At 44.2% G+C, this 19,801-nt stretch overlaps 1 protein-coding gene across 1 annotated transcript; it reads left to right on the forward strand.

The window, feature by feature from the left end:
* The first annotated feature begins 97 nt into the window (after positions 1-97).
* On the forward strand, positions 98-18,592 carry BAG1 (BAG cochaperone 1). Its single transcript, XM_060101831.1, has 7 exons — positions 98-584; positions 1,902-2,030; positions 3,327-3,409; positions 4,927-5,040; positions 14,823-14,930; positions 15,871-15,933; positions 16,431-18,592. Exons 1-7 carry the CDS (start codon positions 548-550, stop codon positions 16,485-16,487), a joined length of 591 nt encoding a protein of 196 aa, XP_059957814.1. The 5' UTR covers positions 98-547; the 3' UTR covers positions 16,488-18,592.
* The last annotated feature ends 1,209 nt before the right edge of the window (positions 18,593-19,801 follow it).

Here is a 19,801-nt window from a genome sequence, read left to right on the forward strand (position 1 = left end):
TGAGTGGGTGGGGCCCGGGGGCGGCGGTAGCAGAATGGAGCCTGGCGGGAGCGGGGCTGCTCCGAGGGGCGGGGCTGCTCCGAGGGGCGGGGCCGGCAGGCCCGGGCGGAGCGTGAAAGTAGCCGGGCGGGGTCGCGGAGCGCCGCGCTCATTCTCCACCGCTGGGTGGGCAACTAGCGCGGGTCTGGCGGAGCGCGGCGGCGCTCGGAGATCTCGAGGCGACTGGGAGTGGCTGGGCCCCCGGCGGCGCGCCCCTCGGCTGGGCCGGGAGCCGCGCCAGTCGGTGCCCCCAGCCGAGCGCAGTCCGCCTCCCTCCCAAAGATCAGCCGTCCGGAGTGTGACCAGAGGGCATGCCGGATCCACCAGGGGCGCCGCCGCCTGCGCTCGCAGGCCGCGGGTGAAGAAGAAAGCACTGCCTCTCTCGACCCGGAGCGAAGAGGTGACCCGGAGCGAAGAGGTGATCCGGAGCGAAGAGGGGTCCCGGAGCGAAGAGGCGGTAGGAAGCGAAGAGGTGGCCCTGAGTGAAGAGGTGGTCCGGAGCGAGAAAATGGCGGCAGCCGGGCTCAGCGTAATCGTCACCCACAGTGAGCGCGGGCTGCGAACGTCCGGCGGGGTCTGTGGGTTTGGCCACGTGCCCTCCTGAAGCGTGTGTCCTTGTGTTCTTCTGGCGTCCGGAAGCGTGGGATCTGGTTTATGCCCTTGGGGCCGACTTTTGTACGGATCTTTTGTTCAGCACACCTTTCCATGTGGCTGGTGTGTTTTGTCTCAGGCCATTTGTTAGATCCTCGATGTCCGTGCTTCACATCGTGGTCCTGGTTGTATGTGTTAGTGTGTGCCTGCGTAGTTATTGTGGGTCTTTGTGCCTGGCACTTTTTAGCCATGTTGTGTATGACTGCTGTGTGTCTGGACACCTACGTGTGTGCGAGAGTCTGAACTCTTGTCTGCTTTCTGAGTGAGCCGTGGGTTCAAGCGTACACTCTGGGCACCCTTTGGGTCTGCCTACTTTTGGAGTTGACACAGAACAAAGTTCTGTGTCGAGTTCTCCAGAGAGCTGAGTCCATGAGGTTTCCTCAGGACCAATTAGGGGAGACCCCAGGGCCTCGGAATCTGGTGACCAGGATTCTAGATAATTCAGGTTTAAGTGACCTTGGGATGTCTCCTTTCTAGGCAGCTGGTTTCTACTTCACATAGAAGCAGAGTTGGTAACACCTGTCCCACTCACTACTTGTGGCTGTTGAGTAGGCTTAAGGCTTGGCATGATGCACCGGCACAGGCTACCTCCTTATTGTCCACATATCCAGAAAAGAATTAGCACCTCTGCCCCAAAAAGGAATTTCTGCTGTTGGAGTTTATTCATTCATTTGTCTGTTTACTGGGCACCAACCATGTATGTGCCAAGGTGTCCCCAGTGGAAGAGACGTGGAGGAAAAACATTTCCTTGCCCATTACAGCAAAGGAGACAAAAATAGTTCCTTGCCCAGTACAACACAGAGTAGAGGACAGTCAGGCCACAGGATACAGATGGCTTGTGAAGAAAAGCACAGACTTGATTTCAAAGATAGATCTGAGGTCAAGTTCTAATTCTAGAGTTGGGTCTCATTAGGCAGGTCTTAATTGGACTGAACTCGTAGTTTGCTTATCTGTGAAATGGGGAATAATAGGTAGTACCTACTTCATGGGGTTGTTCTGAGAACTAAATAAGATCATGCATGAAATGAGCCTAGTCAGCTCCTTATGCATGTTAAGTGCTTAAAATGTTAGCTGATATCACTGATATTGTTAGTTACTATAATAAAGGAAACAAAAATCCTTGAGCAAGCCTTGAAGGCTGGGTAAATAAAGTGTCAGCCTATATTGGTTTGTGTGAAAGAGTTTTCTTCAACACTTTTCTCTCTCCCCAGGCAATGAGAAGCACGATCTTCAAGTTATCCCGCAAGAGGGCTGTAGTGAACCAATTGTCCAAGACTTGGCCCAGGCTGTGGAAGAGGCCACAGGGGTCCCGCTGCCTTTTCAGAAACTCATATTTAAGGGTAGGTATTTCTCTTCCAGCTTTGAGCCCTCATTGCTAAAAGGCCTATTTAAAACTGCTTAACTTTAACTAATGGTAACTCTCAGTTTCGAAACTAGGACAATTCTTATTTGCTTGTTAATTCATTCATCACTTCAACAAATATGTATTGAGGACCTACTATGCACTGGACACTTGCAAACATTTGAACAGGTATTAGAGTTGAAGTCACATGAAGGTGACAGAAATATTACCACTTTTGATGAAGCACATGGGCAGTCTTCCCTGGCCAAGTTAGATACTCTTCCCATTGTGTGTTCAGATGGCACTCCCTACCACTTTTGCATAACTTGTACTGAAATTCCTATTAAATAATTGTCTTCATAGTCACCGAACATCTGATTTCTCTAATGCAATAACAAACTCCACGAGGGCAGAGATACTGCTATGTGTCCAATGCTCGGCATAGTGCTGGCACAGAGAAGGTATTGAACAAACTTACCAGGGCCTGGATGTGGCAGGCCCAGTGGATGATGTTGATTTCTGCCAGGACACACCCACTGCCATCCCCATTCTCTGGTCTTCCCATTCCCATGGGAACCCATTATTCTGGTATCTGATGAGGCTAAATTTATCCCATTTGGTGCCAGTCGTAAAAAATTTAGTGATGGGAAGCATTTATATTCGTACTTCATAGTGCAGCTTCTTGTCTTTTCTTTTTAAAAACGTTTCATTTTAGAATTATAAAGGCAATAGAAATCCATGTTTCAAAATAGAGGAAAGCACAAAAAAGAAAATGTTCTCCTGGATAAAACCCCTAATAACAATTCAATATATTTCCGTCCAGCCTCTTTTTGTTTGTTTGTCCTGGCATCCCAAAGTGTGGGTTCTCACTTGTGGCTTTTTTTTTTTAGTTGACAAAACTAGGATCATTTCTAGTGATCTTATAACACTGGGTCATCAACATGTATTATGGCATTGAAGTTTCCTGAAAAAATGAGCTTTGATGCCTACAAAGTCTTCTGTTGTACTGATGTATAGTTAATCAGTCCCCTATTCCTGAATTTTTGGCTCTTTCCAGTTTCTCACTATTATGAATAATAGTTATTGTATAACAGTTACTGTGCAGGCACATGTCCAGTTATGTGTTAGGGTAAATATCTAAAGTGAAGTTACTGGGTCAAGAAACCTTCTAAAAAGCTTATACCAATTCATCCTCTTCTCATTAGTGAACACACTACTTCCTGTACCCTTGCTGAAATCTATTTTCACTGTTGTACAATTGTTGCAACCTGACATTACTTTCTTCTTTGTTCAGGAAAATCTCTGAAGGAAATGAAGATGCCATTGTCAGCACTTGGAATACAAAATGGTTGCCGGGTCATGTTAATTGGGAAAAAGGTAAATTGCTTTTTCTACCAGAATACCTCAGAATCAAACGACGAAGGTCTTTTGTTCATGTTTCTGTTTAGAAGGCCAAATCGGGGAGCCAGGGTTGGCACTGGCGAAGTAGTGCTCTCTAAACAAATGTAGTCTCTTTGTTCCCTGGAGTCACCAGTTCTCACACCCTCCAGCTCCTGTTGGTTAGGGCTTTCACTCTGGGAATTAGGGGTGGTTATGCTGCCTCAGTAATGTGGCTTTTGTGTTGGTGGTGGAATCAGTCTGGTTAAAATAGTGCCTGAGGCAGTCCCTACTCACTTGGAGGGGGATTTGCAAGAGAGCGTTTCGTTAGAATAAACCTGTAGATTTTAAAAATAAGTACTCTGCAAACTTCAGGAGCCTCTCTTCCTTTAACCATTCTTTTTACTAAAATCTCACATAAGGATAAACCCTCTTTGGCTGGAAAGAAAGGTTCAGACTAAAGAGGTGATGGAGAAAAAGCCAGTTGGTGAGAAAAGTAGGCCCTGGGGTGATGAGAGAGGGCCATGGCCAGCCCTGCATTGTGACACAGTGGAATTGTTGGCCCTGTGAAGTTCCCTTACTTCGAGCGAGGTGGCTGATTCAGAGTGGAGACAGGGCAGAGATTAGCAAAGTGGAGGCAAGGAAAGTCTACTCCAGACTTGGAACTGCCAGGAGACTGGCACTCAGGATTTGGCCACAGAGAAGAATGTGAACAATTTGGGGTAGTGTAAAAGCAGGAAGCTGCTGGCTACCAATTAAGGTGAGAGAAGGGGAAATAATCTAGAGATTTCTTGCTCAAGGGTCAGGGAGAATGGTGATGGGCAATAAGCGGAACCCAAGGGTTGAGTTCAAAGAAGCTTTAGGACCCTCAGTTGGAGCTGTCCTGGAGTATGTGGAGCCAAGTCCAATTCAAGTCTCTTCTACCTGTTTTGGGCTGTGTAACCTTAAGTTACTTTACAGTAACCTCAATTTCATCATCTGAAACAGTACCTCCTTCACTGGATTGTGATAAGGCTTAAACAATAATACAGGTAAAGTGCTTAGGATGATACCTGGCATACAGGGGATGCTCAGTAAAAGTATTCATCATCATCATCATATTGAATGAGAGAGCTCAGGAATTCCATTTAAAGGAAGGGTAGAATTCCGCCTGTCTCACCGTTCTGGAATCCTCACAGGCATTCACTGTAATTTGTTAACACTCCAGGCTTCAGTCCGGAATCTGTTGGTAATCAGCCCCAGGCTGAGGTTGAATCTGGCACGTGGATCGGCTTTGTTCTCTGAACCCAAGCCGTCAGGGCTGTCTTGCCAGAATGTGTACCTGATACCTTCTGTCTATCTAGTCTAGAGTCTTTGTAGATAGAAAACCTTCATGCATAACCCTCCAGCTTGCCTTCTAAGAAGCAACAGAGTTAAGACGATTTTTTCTAGGTCAGTGGTTTAACCCACTTGTGGTCAGATTTTTTTTTTCCTGACAAAAAAAATTATTGACTTCATTTTATTCTTAAACATTTTAGAACAGTCCAGAGGAAGAAGCTGAAATAAAGAAGTTGAAAGATTTGGAGAAGTCTGTGGAGAAGTTAGCTGACCAACTGAAAGAGTTGAGTAAAGAGCTTACTGGAATCCAGCAGGTAACTCTCTCCAGGGACTTTGTTGTTCTGCCTTCTATGAGAATTCTCTGGAGATACAATTGTCTGGTTACGAGGGCAGACTTTGTTGTCAGACTCCCTGGGTTCAGACCCTGGCTCTACCCTTTCTGTTACTGTGGGCAAGTTTGCCTTTGTCTGAGGTTCCTCATCTGTAAAAAGGGAGTAATGATGGTACCTCCCTCTTAGGGCTGTAGTGGGGATTAAATTACATAATTTGAGCCTGACATATACTAAGTGCTTTATAAGTGTTATCAACACTGTTATTTCCAAACCCCAGCCAGCATCTGTTTGTGCTCCTAGGAGAACACCTGCTATGCTAGGATCATGTATTGTCTAAAATAGAATAAGTAGCTTCTCTCAGTCTAGTCAGCTATAATGTATTTGGCAAGGCAAAGAACATTGTGTTGATTCATAGAAGGTCCAAGTTGACCATAATCTTGGCGTGGGCATGGGGTCATCTATTCAGTTCCTTATAGTATTAGGGGTGGAGTACTGAAACCAAATAAGGATGAGGAACAGCCCCAAACCACATACGTATTTTTGATCCCTTCATTTTATAACATTTATAGTTGTATGTTTGTGTTTTAATTACAAAAGTAATACATGCTGATTGTACATAGCATTTAAGAAAGCATATGGGCACTAATATGAAAAATAATAATTACCTGTAAGACCCCCAACTCAAAGATAATCATTACTAAAAACTGGAATCTTTTTTCATCTTAAAAAAAATTGCTATAATGTTAGGTGCACTTTGTTTGTAAATTGTTCCTTTATTGGTTTGAAAAATTGAACATTTTCCCATGTCATTCAAAATGATCATACGTAACCAAATCATTTTGTTGTATACCTGAAACTAACACAGTATTGTAAATCAACTATACCTAAATAAAGAAAAAAAGTTTTGACTGAAAAAAAAAATGGTCATACTTTTCAAAACTTGCATAGTATTTATTTCATCATATGAATGGATCATGGTTTACCTAACCAATTCTCTATTATTCATCACCTAATGTTATTTTACCATTATGTATAATGCTTCCTCTTTTTTTTAACATCTTTATTGGAGTATAATTGCTTTACAGTGGTGTGTTAGTTTCTGCTTTATAACAAAGTGAATAAGCTATACATATACATATATCCCCATATCTCCTCCCTCCTCTGTCTCCCTCCCACCTTCCCTATCCCACCCCTCTAGGTGGTCACAAAGCACCGAGCTGATCTCCCTGTGCTATGCAACTGCTTCCCACTAGCTAGCTATTTTACATTTGATAATATATATAAGTCCATGCCACTCTCCCACTTCGTCCCAGCTTACCCTTCCCTTTCCCCATGTCCTCAAGTCCATTCTCTACAACTGCATCTTTATTCCTGTCCTGCCCCTAGGTTCTTCAGAGCCATCTTTTTTTTTTTTTTTTTTTTTTTAGATTCCATATATATATATGTTTGAGCATATGGTATTTCTTTTTCTCTTTCTGACTTACTTCACTCTGTATGACAGACTCTAGGTCCATCCAACTCACTACAAATAACTCAATTTCGTTACTTTTTATGGCTGAGTAATATTCCATTGTATATATGTGCCACATCTTTATCCATTCATCTGTTGATGGACACTTAGGTTGCTTCCATGTCCTGCCTATTGTAAATAGAGCTGCAGTAAATATTGTGGTACATGACTCTTTTTGAATTATGGTTTTCTCAGGGTATATGCTCAGTAGTGGGATCCTTGGCTTGTAAGGTAGTTCTATTTTTAGTTTTTTAAGGAACCTCCATACTGTTCTCCATAGTGGCTGTATCAATTTACCTTCCCACCAACAGTGCAAGAGGGTTCCTTTTCTCCACACCCTCTCCAGCATTTATTGTTTACAGATTTTTTGATGATGGCCATTCTGACTGGTGTGAGGTGATACCTCATTGTAGTTTTGGTTTGCATTTCTGTAATGATTAGTGATGTTGAGCATCCTTTCATGTGTTTGTTGACAATCTGTATATCTTCTTTGGAGAAATGTCTATTTAGGTCTTCTGCCCATTTTTGGATTGGGTTGTTTGTTTTTTTTGATATTGAGCTGCATGAGCTGCTTGTAAATTTTAGAGATCAATCCTTTGTCAGTTGCTTCATTTGCAAATATTTTCTCCCATTCTGAGGGTTGTCTTTTCGTCTTGTTTATGGTTTCCTTTGCTGTGCAAAAGCTTTTAAGTTTCATTAGGTCCCATTTGTTTATTTTTGTTTTTATTTCCATTTCCCTAGGAGGTGGGTCAAAAAGGATCTTGCTGTGATTTATATCATAGAGTGTTCTGCCTATGTTTTCCTCTAAGAGTTTTATAGTGTATGGCCTCACATTTAGGTCTTTAATCCATTTTGAGTTTATTTTTGTGTATGGTATTAGGGAGTGTTCTAATTTCATTCTTTTACATGTACCTGTCCAGTTTTCCCAGCACCACTTATCAAAGAGGCTGTCTTTTCTCCATTGTATATTCTTGCCTCCTTTATCAAAGATAAGGTAACCATATGTGCATGGGTTTATCTCTGGGCTTTCTATCCTGTTCCATTGATCTGTATTTCTGTTTTTGTGCCAGTACCATACTATCTTGGTTACTGTAGCTTTGTAGTATAGTCCAAAGTCCGGGAGCCTGATTCCTCCAGCTCCGTTTTTCTTTCTCAAGATTGCTTTGGCTATTCGGGGTCTTTTGTGTTTCCATACAAATTGTGAAATTTTTTGTTCTAGTTTTGTGAAAAGTGCCATTGGTAGTTTGATAGGGATTGCATTGAATCTGTAGATTGCTTTGGGTAGTATAGTCATTTTCACAATGTTGATTCTTCCAATCCAAGAACATGGTATATCTCTCCATCTGTTTGTATCATCTCTAATTTATTTCATCAGTGTCTTATAGTTTTCTGCATATAGGTCTTTTGTCTCCTTAGGTACGTTTATTCTTAGGTATTTTGTTCTTTTTGTTGCACTGGTAAATGGGCATGTTTCCTTAATTTCTCTTTCAGATTTTTCATCATTAGTGTATAGGAATACAAGAGATTTCTGTGCATTGATTTTGTATCCTGCTACTTTACCAAATTCATTGATTAGCTCTAGTAGTTTTCTGGTAGCATCTTTAGGATTCTCTATGTACGGTATCATGTCATCTGCAAACAGTGATAGCTTTACTTCTTCCTTTCTGATTTGGATTCCTTTTATTTCTTTTTCTTCTCTGATTGCTGTGGCTAAAACTTCCAAAGCTATGTTGAATAAAGGTGGTGAGAGTGGACAGCCTTGTCTTGTTCCAGATCTTAGTGGAAATGGTTTCAGTTTATCACCATTGAGAATGATGTTGGTTGTGGGTTTGTCATATATGGCCTTTATTATGTTGAGGTAAGTTCCCTCTATGCCTAGTTTCTGGAGGGTTTTTATCATAAATGGGTGTTAAATTTTGTCAAAAGCTTTTTCTTCATCTATTGAGATGATCATATGGTTTTTATTCTTCAATTTGTTAATATGGTATATCACATTAATTGATTTGTGTATATTGAAGAATCTTTGCATTCCTGGGATAAACCCCACTTGATCATGGTGTATGATCCTTTTAATGTGTTATTGGATTTTGTTTGCTAGTATTTTGTTGAGGATTTTTGCATCTGTGTTCATCAGTGATATTGGCCTGTAGTTTTCTTTCTTTGTGACATCTTTGTCTTGTTTTGGTATCAGGGTGATGGGGGCCTCGTAGAAAGAGTTTCGGAGTGTTCCTCCCTCTGCTATATTTTGGAAGAGTTTGAGAAGGATAAGTGTTAGCTTTTCTCTAAATGTTTGATAGAATTCGCATGTGAAGCCATCTGGTCCTGGGCTTTTGTTTGTTGGAAGATTTTTAATCACAGTCTCAATTTCAGTGCTTGTGAATGGCCTGTTTATATTTTCTATTTCTTCCTGGTTCAGTCTCAGAAGGTCGTGCTTTTCTAAGAATTTGTCCATTTCTTCCAGGTTGTCCGTTTTATTGGCATAGAGTTGCTTGTAGTAATCTCTCATGATCCGCTGTATTTCTGCAGTGTCAGTTGTTACTTCTCCCTTTTCATTTCTAATTCTGTTGATTTGAGTCTTCTCCCTTTTGTTTTGTTGAGTCCAGCTAATGGTTTATCAATTTTGTTTATCTTCTCAAAGAACCAGCTTTTAGTTTTATTGATCTTTGCTATTGTTTCCTTCATTTCTTTTTCATTTGTTTCTGATCTGATCTTTATGATTTCTTTCCTTCTGCTAACTTTGGGAGTTTCTTTGTTCTTCTTTCTCTAATTGCTTTAGGTGTAAGGTTAGGTTGTTTATTTGAGATGCTTGTTTTTTCTTGAGGTAGGATTGTATTGCTGTAAACCTCCCTCTGCTTTTGCTGCATTCCATAGGTTTTGTTGGATCATCGTGTTTTCCTTGTCATTTGTTTCTAGGTATTTTTTGATTTCCTCTTTGATTTCTTCAGTGATCTCTTGGTTATTAAGTAGTGTATTGTTTAGCCTCCATGTGTTTGTACTTTTTACAGATTTTTTTTCCTGTAATTGTTGTCTAATCTCATAGCATTGTGGTTGGAAAAGACACTTGATACGATTTCAATTTTCTTAAATTTACCAAGGCTTGATTTGTGACCCAAGATATGATCTATCCTGGAGAATGTTCCACGAGCACTTGAGAAGAAAGTGTATTCTTTTGTTTTTGGATGGAATGTCCTATAAATATCAATTAAGTCCATCTTGTTTAATGTATCATTTAAAGCTTGTGTTTCCTTATTTGTTTTCTGTTTGGATGATCTGTCCATTTGTGTAAGTGTGGTGTTAAAGTCCCCTACTGTGATTGTGTGGCTGTCAATTTCCCCTTTTATGGCTGTTAGCATTTGCCTTTTGTATTGAGGTGCTCCTATGTTGGGTGTATAAATATTTACAATTGTTATATCTTCTTCTTGGATTGATCCCTTGATCATTATGTATTGTCCTTCTTTGTCTCTTGTAATAGTCTTTATTTTAACGTCTGTTTTACCTGATATGAGAGTTGCTACTCCAGCATTCTTTTGATTTTCTTTTGCGTGGAATATCTTTTTCTATCCCCTCACTTTCTTTTTTTTTTCTTTTTTTTTTTTCTTTTTTGCGGTATGCGGGCCTCTCACTGTTGTGGCCTCTCCCGTTGCGGAGCACAGGCTCCGGATGCGCAGGCCCAGCGGCCATGGCTCACGGGCCCAGCCGCTCAGCGGCATATGGGATCCTCCCAGATCGGGGCACGAACCCGTATCCCCTGCATCGGCAGGCGGACTCTCAACCACTGCTCCACCAGGGAGGCCCTATCCCCTCACTTTCAGTCTGTATGTGTCCCTAGGTCTGAAGTGGGTCTCTTGTAGACGGCATATATATGGGTCTTGTTTTTGTATCCATTCAGCCATTCTGTGTCTTTTGGTTGGAGCATTTAATCCATTTACATTTAAGGTAATTATCGATATGTTTGTTCCTATTACCATTTTCTTAATTGTTCTGGGTTTGTTATTGTAGGTCTTTTCCTTCTTTTGTGTTTCCTGCCTAGAGAAGTTCCTTTAGCATTTGTTGTAAACCTGGTTTTGTGGTGCTGAACTCTCTCAGCTTTTGCTTGTCTGTAAAGGTTTTAATTTCTCTGTCGAATCTGACTGAAATCCTTGCTGGGTAGAGTAATCTTGGTTGTAGGTTTTTCCCTTTCATCACTTTAAATATGTCCTGCCACTCCCTTCTGGTTTGCAGAGTTTCTGCTGAAAGATCAGCTGTTAACCTTATGGGGATTCCCTTGTATGTTATTTGTTGTTTTTCCGTGCTTTTAATAGTTTTTCTTTGTGTTTAATTTTTGATAGTTTGATTAATGTGTGTCTTGGCATGTTTCTCCTTGGGTTTATCCTGTATGGGACTCTGCGCTTCCTGGACTTGACTATTTCCTTTCCCATATTAGGGAAGTTTTCAGCTATAATCTCTTCAAATATTTTTTCAGTCCCTTTCTTTTTCTCTTCTTCTTCTGGGACCCCTATAATTTGAATGTTGGTGCGTTTTTTTTTTAATTAATTTTTTTTAATTTTTGGCTGTGTTCTGTGTTCGTTGCTGTGCGCGGGCTTTCTCTAGTTGCTGCGAGCGGGGGCTACTCTTCGTTGTGGTGCGTAGGCTTCTCATGGCAGTGGCTTCTCTTGCTGCAGAGCACTGGCTCTAGGCGCACGGGTATCAGTAGTTGTGGCACACAGGCTCAGCAGTTGTGGCTTGTGGGCTCTAGAGCACAGGCTCAGTAGTTGTGGCACACAGGCATAGTTGCTCCATGGCATGTGGGATCTTCCCCGATCAGGGCTCGAACCCATGACCCCTGCACTGGCAGGTGGATTCTTAACCACTGCACCACCAGGGAAGCCCTGTTGGTGCATTTGATATTGTCCCAGAGGTCTCTAAGCCTGTCCTCAATTCTTTTCATTCTTTTTTCTTTATTCTGCTGTGAGGTAGTTATTTCCACTATTTTATCTTCCAGGTCACTTATCTGTTCTTCTGCCTCAGTTAATCTGCTATTGATTCCTTCTAGAGAATTTTAAATTTCATTTATTGTGTTGTTCATCATTGTTTGTTTACTGTTTAGTTCTTCTAGTCCTTGTGAAACGTTTCTTGTATTTTCTCCATCCTATTTCCAAGATTTTGGATCATCTTTACTATCATTCTGAATTCTTTTTCAGGTAGACTGCCTATTTCCTCTTCATTTGTTTGGTCTTATGGGTTTTTACCTTGCTCCTTTATCTGCTGTGTGTTTCTTTGTCTTCTCATTTTGCTTAACTTACTGTGTTTGGGGTCTCCTTTTCACAGGCTGCAGGTTCATAGTTCCCGCTGTTTTTGGTGTCTGCCCCCAGTGGCTAAGGTTGGTTCTGTGGGTTGTATGGGCTTCCTGGTGGAGGAGACTAGTGCCTGTGTTCTGGTGGATGAGGCTGGATCTTGTCTTTCTGGTGGGCAAGATCGTGTCCAGTGGTCTGTTTTGGGGTTTCTGTGACCTTATTATGATTTTATGCAGACTCTCTGCTAATGGATAGGGTTGTGTTCCTGTCTTACTAGTTGTTTGGCATAGGGTGTTCTGTTGTATCTTGCTGTATCTTGTATCTTGCTGGTCGTTGAGTGGAGTTGGTCTTAGTGTTGAGATGGAGATCTCTGGGAGTGCTTTCACCATTTGATATTACATAGAGCCAGGAGGTCTCTGGTGCACCAGTGTCCTGAAGTTGGCTCTCCCACCTCAGAGGCACAGGCCTGACACCCGACAGGAGCACCAAGACCCTGTCAGTCACATGGCTCAGAAGAAAAGGGAGAAGAAAGAAAGAAAGGAAGGAAGAAAGGAAGAGAGAGAGGGAGGGAGGGAAGGAAGGAAGGAAGGAAGGAGGAAAGAAAGAGGAAGAAAAGGAAAGAAAAGGAAGGAAGGAAGGAAAGAAAAGAAAGTTATTAAAATAAAAAAAATTATTAAAAATAAAAAATTTAAAAGTAGTAAAGAGAGAGAAGAAAGAAAGAATGAAAGAAAGAAAGAAAGAAAGAAAGAAGAGAGCAACCAAACCAAAAAACAAATCCACCAGTGATAACAAGTGCTAAAAACTATACTTTAAAAAAAAAAAAAGACAGAACCCTAGGACAGATGGTAAAAGCAAAGCTATACAGACAAAATCACACACAGAAGCATACACATACACACTCACAAAAAGAGAAAAAGGAACAATATATATGTACCTATATATTAAAAAAAAAAAAGGAGGAAGAGAGCAACCAAATCAATAAACAAATCTACCAATGATAATAAACTCTAAATACTAAACTAAGATAAGCATAAAACCAGAAACAAATTAGATGCAGACAGATCCCACTGCTCCTGAGGCTTCTGGGAGAGATTTCCCTTTCTCTTCTTTGTTCGCACAGCTCCTGGGGTTCAGCTTTGGATTTGGCCACGCCTCTGCTTCAGCTTTGGATTTGGCCACGCCTCTGCATGTAGGTCGCCTGAGGGCGTCTGTTCTTCGCCCAGACAGGATGGGGTTAAAGTAGCTGCTGACTCGGGGGCTCTGGCTCACTCAGGCCGCGGAGAGGGAGGGGTACGGATGCGGGGCGAGCCTGCGGCGGCCTCCGGTGTGACATTGCACCAGCCTGATGCGCGCCGTGCGTTCTCCCGGGGAAGTTGTCCCTGGATTACGGGACCCTGGCAGTGGCAGGCTGCACAGCCTCCCGGGAGGGGAGGTGTGGATAGTGACCTGTGCTTGCACACAGGCTTCTTGGTGGCGGCAGCAGCAGTCTTAGTGTCTCATGCCCGTCTCTGGGGTCCGCGCTGATAGTCGGGGCTCGCGCCCGTCTCTGGAGCTCATTTACGCGGTGCTCTGAATCCCCTCTCCTCGCGCACCCCGAAACAATGGTCTCCTGACTCTTAGGCATGTCCAGAATTTTCCCGGACTCCCTCCCGGCTAGCTGTGGCACACTAGCCCCCTTCAGGCTGTGTTCATGCAGCCAACCCCAGTCCTCTCCCTGGGATCTCACCTCCGAAGCCCGAGCCTCAGCTCCTAGCCCCCGCCCGCCCCGGGTGAGCAGACAAGCCTCTCGGACTGGTGAGTGCTGGTCGCACCGATCCTCTGTGCAGGAATCTCTCCGCTTTGCCCTCTGCACCCCTGTTGCCGCGCTCTCCGCGCTCTCCTCCGTGGCTCCGAAGCTTCCCCTCCCCACCATCCCCCATCTCCGCCAGTGAAGGGGCTTCCTAGTGTGTGGAAACCTTTCCTCCTTCACAGCTCCCTCCCACTGGTGCAGGTCCCGTCCCTTTTCTTTTGTCTCTGTTTTTTCTTTTTTTCTTTTGCCCTACCCAGGTACGTGGGGGAGTTTCTTGCCTTTTGGGAAGTCTGAGGTCTTCTGCCAGCGTTCAAGAGGTGTTCTGTAGGAGTTGTTCCACGTGTAGATGTATTTCTGATGTATTTGTGATCTCCACGTCTTACTCCTCCGCCATCTTGAAGCCATAATGCTTCTTTGAACGTCCTCGGACATAAATCTTTTTTGACCGTTCCCGATTTTTTTGGTAGAATAAATTCTTTGAGTTGGAATTGCCAGCTAATATATACTACATGTTATCAAATCTGCATCTGTAGCCTATGGCTTTGATCCTCAGAGATCCCTGCTGTCCACCTGTTGTCACCAGCTAACTGGTCATTAGGCCAAGCACTGTGAATAAACAGAGAGACAATTTAATAAAAATAATGTAAGTGCTGCCATTTGTTAGCATTCATACATCTGTGTCAGGAATTCTATTAAAGGTCTACATATATTTCTCTTTATCCTCATGGTAACCCTCTGGGGTGTGGGTATCATGATCTCCATTTTAAAAATGAGAACACCAAGGCACAGATAGGTTAAGGAACTTGTTCAAGGTCACAAGCCAGTACAGTGCAGTCAGAATTGAAGCCCAGGCCTATCAAACTCTAAACCCTGTGCTCTTAATGTCTGCTTCTCGTTTGCGGGTATACACTGGTGACCGGGGGCTTCACCAGAGCCAGGCCTCCGCAGGCATTTGTGACCCCAGTGGACCATGTAAGATAGACCATGTAATGGCCTGCAGCCTACTACAGTGCTTGGGGTGGCCCAGGGCCGGCTCTTCTGTTTTTCCTAAGAGGTGAAGTTGCGGGCCTGAGGTCTGGCCCAGCCTGTTGGGGAATGTGGACTCAGGGTGTGGCTGCTTCATCAGTGCCTTGGCTTGGAGTTTTCCATCAGCCTCAAGGAACCCTTGCAATAATGCGTCATTCCTCCACAGGGTTTTCTGGCCAAGGATTTTCAAGCCGAAGCTCTCTGCACACTCAACAGGAGAATAAAAGCCACAATCGAGAAGTTTACGAAGATCTTGGAAGAGATTGACGCACTAGTAAGTAAATGTTCAGCTGAGAAGAACTAGTTTCCTTTGACTGTTTTTCAGTCAGTTTCACTCCTTCAGTATCGCACTCACTGCCTGAGGGTATTGAGCACCTATCGTGTACCAGACACTGCTAGGTCTTTGGTGAATACACAGAAAGGTAAGATGGTTCCTGGTTTCTCCTGTCCCACCAACATAGGGCTTTTGTCGTATTATTTATGTATTTACGTATATTTATTTATTTTGGCCACGGCATGCGGGATCTTAGTTCCCCGATCAGGGATTGAACCCATGCCCCTGCATTGGGAGCGCAGAGTCTCAACCACTGGACTGCCAGGGAAGTCCCTGTCACTTTTATTTATGTATGCCAGTAGCATCTAATCCTCAGGAAGCTGGGACCCAAATGGTCCATGATCTCATGGTTAGAGAAACACAGGGCTTAACTTTCCTAACACACATGTGTCTGACATTTCACTGAGCTCATTATCTGTACAGAATTCAGTCAGACCCAGCTCCTGTGAGGCTGTTGGGAATCATCGATGCCACGCTCCCTCTTAGAGATGACACAGTAATGATATCTCTAGCCTAAACTACTCTGCTTGGGATTCTTGGGGAGGCGTGGTAAAGAAGAAGCAGAAAAGCACTGTGCTTTTCCTGCCACACTGAGCTTATGGTCCAGCCAGGACACAGTATCCATGCACAGGAAACAGTGAGAGGACAAAGTCCATGTTATAGATCTATCGCCCCGACACCAAGAACAAAGGGAGCTTGTATAGGGGTGAGAGCCATGGGAAGGGCCATGTAGGGTACAGATCCAGGGAAGTGATTCCTGAAAATGCACGTCATTCACATTAGTGACCTGTGGCCTGTTCGGTATACTGTAGGTATTTCTGACGTGTTCTTATGTCATTTTCACTGAGGATTATTTATACGTCAACTTATTCTTCCGTAGGTTCTGCCAGAAAATGTCAAAGACAGTCGAATGAAAAGGAAGGGTTTGGTGAAAAAGATTCAGGTGAGTTGTGTGGTAGGGCATCACAAAGTGTAATGTGTTGGTGCATGTATCTGTTCAAAGTAGGGTAGAGTACAAGTGTGGTGTGGCCTCTCTTTGGTTGTTATATCTCAGCATGAACCCAGAACTTAAGAGAAGAGCTCCTTTCATGTCCCTGATTTAAATTTGGATTTAAACTAATTGGGAAGGAAGATGGCCGGAGAGCAGATAGGGCTGACATGTTATACTGATCCGATGGACAGGACCCCCTGAAATCATGCAGTTGCAGTGGCCTGGCTTCCTGTCCTCAGCACCCTTTGGGAGTTGTTGGCATAGATCACTGTCAGAAGCCCTGGCCCTGTGCTTCCTCTACCTCCCTTCCTTCCTCTGGAGCCCAGGCCATCTCCATCCCTGCACACCTGTTTCAGCCTGAGTCAGTCGCCCAGAGGTTCCCCAGAGTGGCTGGGCAAAGAGCTTTCTGCCCCCGAGTGGGCCCTTACTGCTCTGCATTTACCTTGTAGGCATTCCTAGCTGTGTGTGATACAGTGGAGCAGAGCATCTGCCAGGAGACAGAGTGACTGCAGTCCACAAGCTTGGCCTTGGCCGACTGAGGGGAGGCGGAGGAGGCTATGCTGCCTTGAAGAACAGCTCCACCAGCTCTGCACTCTCTGGAACAGAAGTTACGTGCTTTCCCCGGGGCTGCTGGGGACAACTGGCTGATTGCCAGTTTTCCTTCTCTTATACCTGCTCTCAGTGAACAAGTGTTGTTTGTGCAATCTTAGCGCACCTGTCAGTTTCTCGTTCCGTCTGTGAATATCTGTGCTGTCCAGCAGCCCACCTTGTCTGGAGAGGGCCTCCTCTGCCCAAGTCTTCCCAGCTTTTTTGACCTTTGGATGCTTTCTTTGGGCTGGTGAGAGCTCTCAGTTGTCCTGGGGTAGTTCTGGGTTTATCAGCTATCAGCTATCCTGTCTTCAGATACATGAGGCCTTTTTGCCCTTATGATCCCATAGTCCCATCTGTGTAAACCAGAATCACTAGGAGGCTACATCTGGTCAGGAATGTTAGGAATGGCTCAGAACAGGTGTTTGGCACACAGGTAGTCCAAGTATCTCTCATTGTGACCTAATTCTGGAAGAGCTGGCTGGGTTGTGGGTTCATAGACCCTGTCTTCACCCCCCAATGACCCTGACCAGTCACAGGCCGTGAGGTCTCAGGGGGCCGCTCCTGGACTGGGGCCTGTGGTTGATCCATGGGCTTCCTTGTCCCCAAGCAAATCTCTAGGAGGTTACAGCCCAGAGTTGACTAAGCCTCTGCTCAAAACCGGGTCACAACCATGGCTTAGGAGGGGCAGAGAAGAGAGACAGAGTGAATAATAAAGCAGGCAGGTAGTGAGGGCCACCATAAACTTCTCAGGAGTTCCTTCAAAGGCATTTCTGTTAACCGTACCCTTCTGAGATCTACATGTCCTTCGAGTTCCTTCAAGGCTGTTTTTGTCTGTTTTGTGGCCTTTTTCCCCTTCACTGTTACTAAAAAAATAAAACAGTTTATATATACGTCAGCAAGCAGAAGAGTGTTTAGACTTTTTTTCCCTTTTGTTAGATGAAGTATGGGAAGCAAAAGCCTTCTGAGGTTCTAGTCTAGATATGTTATAAAGTTGAGAGTGGCCCTGTGTGCTGGAATGCTTAAACAGGTCAGCTGCCATCACCCCATTTTTTCTCACAGTGCCCAGGAGACAGGCTTCCAACAGGCCACTCTGAAGCCAACCTTCTTTGGCAGAGAGGGAGTCTGTGAAGTCCCAGGCATTTAGGGCTGCGTGGGTGGGACTAGGCCAAGGTGGTGGTTAGGGGTGGACAAGTGGACAAGGCTTGGGGCCCGGTCCGCCCACCCCCAGCTTTAATCAGAGCAGTCCAGTATTTGTCTGTTTCTAGATAGTAGCTGTGTGGCCTTGGGCCACAGCACATTCCTGTGTGCTAGATACCACTCTTAAGTTCTTGAGGTGTATTGGTCATTTAATCCTCACACAGTCTAGGAGGTAGACAGATACTATCCCTGTTTCATAGATGAGCTCAGGTAATTTGCTCAAGATCACAGAGTAAGTGACAAAGCCAGGACACAAACTGGGCAGCTTGAGTCCGAGCCCAAGTCCTTAATCTCTGCCGGTTTGCCTCCCAACTGACATGGAGTTGCTCACACCCTCTCATTTTCTCTTTTCCTTCTATTTATCTCCCATGTTGGCCTCCGTAGCTCCCCTCTGGCCCTCTCCAGTTCATTCTCCACAGAGCAGCTGAGTGATCATGAAGTACACAAATTACCATGTCAGTTCCCTGCTTAAAAACCTTAAAAACCTCAGAGGCCAAGGTCCGTACCCTGCTCCCTTCTCATCTCAGGCCACTCTCCTGTTTGTTCTCTGCTGTCAGCCACTCCGGTCTAGTTCAGGCCCTCAGGTGCTCTGTGCCCTGTCCCGCCCTGGGGTCTTCACACACACTGTTCCTCTGCTTGGACAGCTCCACGCCATCCTTCCCCTTCCCCTACCCCTGTCCTAGGTGACTCCTGTTCATGCTTCAGAACGTAAATGTCTTTTCATGGAGAAACCTCACCTACTACTGTCAGAGAACATCAAGCCCGCAGGTGATATCCTCTCACAGTTTGTCATGACTTTTTACAATAAACTTGGTAATAATAATCATGATCTATGATGATTTATTTGTGGGATTATTTGATTAATATTTGCCTTTATGCTAGACTGTGAGTTCCTTGGGTTAAGGAGCTTCTTTGTCTTGTTAACAGTGTATTTCAAGCAGATTGTCTGGTTTATATTAGATGCTCAGTAAATATTTGGAGAATGAATGAATGTTGACTGCACACATTAATAGTGAAATTTCCACTGCTGCACTCACCCACTGAAGCTCTGTCAGCACTGGGATTTACAGCATCCGCTAGCCATTGTCTTATTTAAGGGTGGGCTGCCCAGCAGATGTGCAGGGTAGTAACACGGCCCGCTCACATAGATCTGCACATCTACAGGGCATCTCTACCTATGAACAGGGAAAGAGTACGCTTCAGTTTCCCACTTGCCCATAACATGATCAGTCGTGCCGCAGGGGAACAATTGGGGCTCTGTGATCCCACAAACATCCTTCAGCCTTACAGAGTTGGAAGAATTCTCCCACACATTTTCTGTTTAGTCAATTATTTCTGCTTATCCTTCAAGGCACAGCTTAAAGTTTATCCCCTCTGAGAAGCCCTTCTTCATCTTTTAGTCAGGACTCTTAGTTGAAAACACGACAAACCTATTCCCGAGAGATTGTTGAAATAGAAAATTTGTTGATAGGATGTTATCTCATGTAACTTTGGGAAGTTCAAGGGCAGTTGGACTTCAGGAACACAAATGCTGCCTGAAATTTCTCTCTGTATCTCTGCATGTCACTACCAGAGAGGAACTGCCTCTGTTTCCTTCTTTCTTTTTTTTTTTTTAACATCTTTATTGGAGTATAATTGCTTTACAGTGGTGTGTGTTTCCTTATTTCTGATTTGAAAAATCTGGAGAATAATTTTCTGGCCAATCAGCAGTGGTCATGGCAGCAGGGTCACATGCATAGACAGGCCTTTGGGGCCCACACTTACCTTTCAGGGTCGTTCCCAGAGACAGGGCCACAGTTTCCACATCTGTAAAGTGGGGAATTAGGTCTTTCTTTCTGTGTGGTGTTCTGGCACATTGCTCAGGCTTAACCTTTGTGATTCCTCATCATGTGAGTGGAAGCCTGGGAGGGGAGGGTCACTGAGGAGAAGCTGGGCTGAGCTCTGCCACGTGGGTCTAAGAGGGGCTTCCCACTTAGGGCAGAGACTTAGATGTCACCAATATCCACTCTTCCTACACTAAGTGAACTACTAA

The sequence above is a fragment of the Mesoplodon densirostris genome, chromosome 6 (assembly GCF_025265405.1).
Source record: "Mesoplodon densirostris isolate mMesDen1 chromosome 6, mMesDen1 primary haplotype, whole genome shotgun sequence".
Classification (NCBI taxonomy): domain Eukaryota; kingdom Metazoa; phylum Chordata; class Mammalia; order Artiodactyla; family Ziphiidae; genus Mesoplodon; species Mesoplodon densirostris.

Bases quoted from the DNA above. Each gene is read 5' to 3' on its own strand.
- BAG1 (XM_060101831.1), top strand. From the start codon at position 548: ATGGCGGCAGCCGGGCTCAGCGTAATCGTCACCCACA. The intron at 3,410-4,926 runs GTAAATTGCTTT...TAAACATTTTAG, and splicing joins TCATGTTAATTGGGAAAAAG to AACAGTCCAGAGGAAGAAGC. The intron at 15,934-16,430 runs GTGAGTTGTGTG...TTTACCTTGTAG, and splicing joins GTTTGGTGAAAAAGATTCAG to GCATTCCTAGCTGTGTGTGA.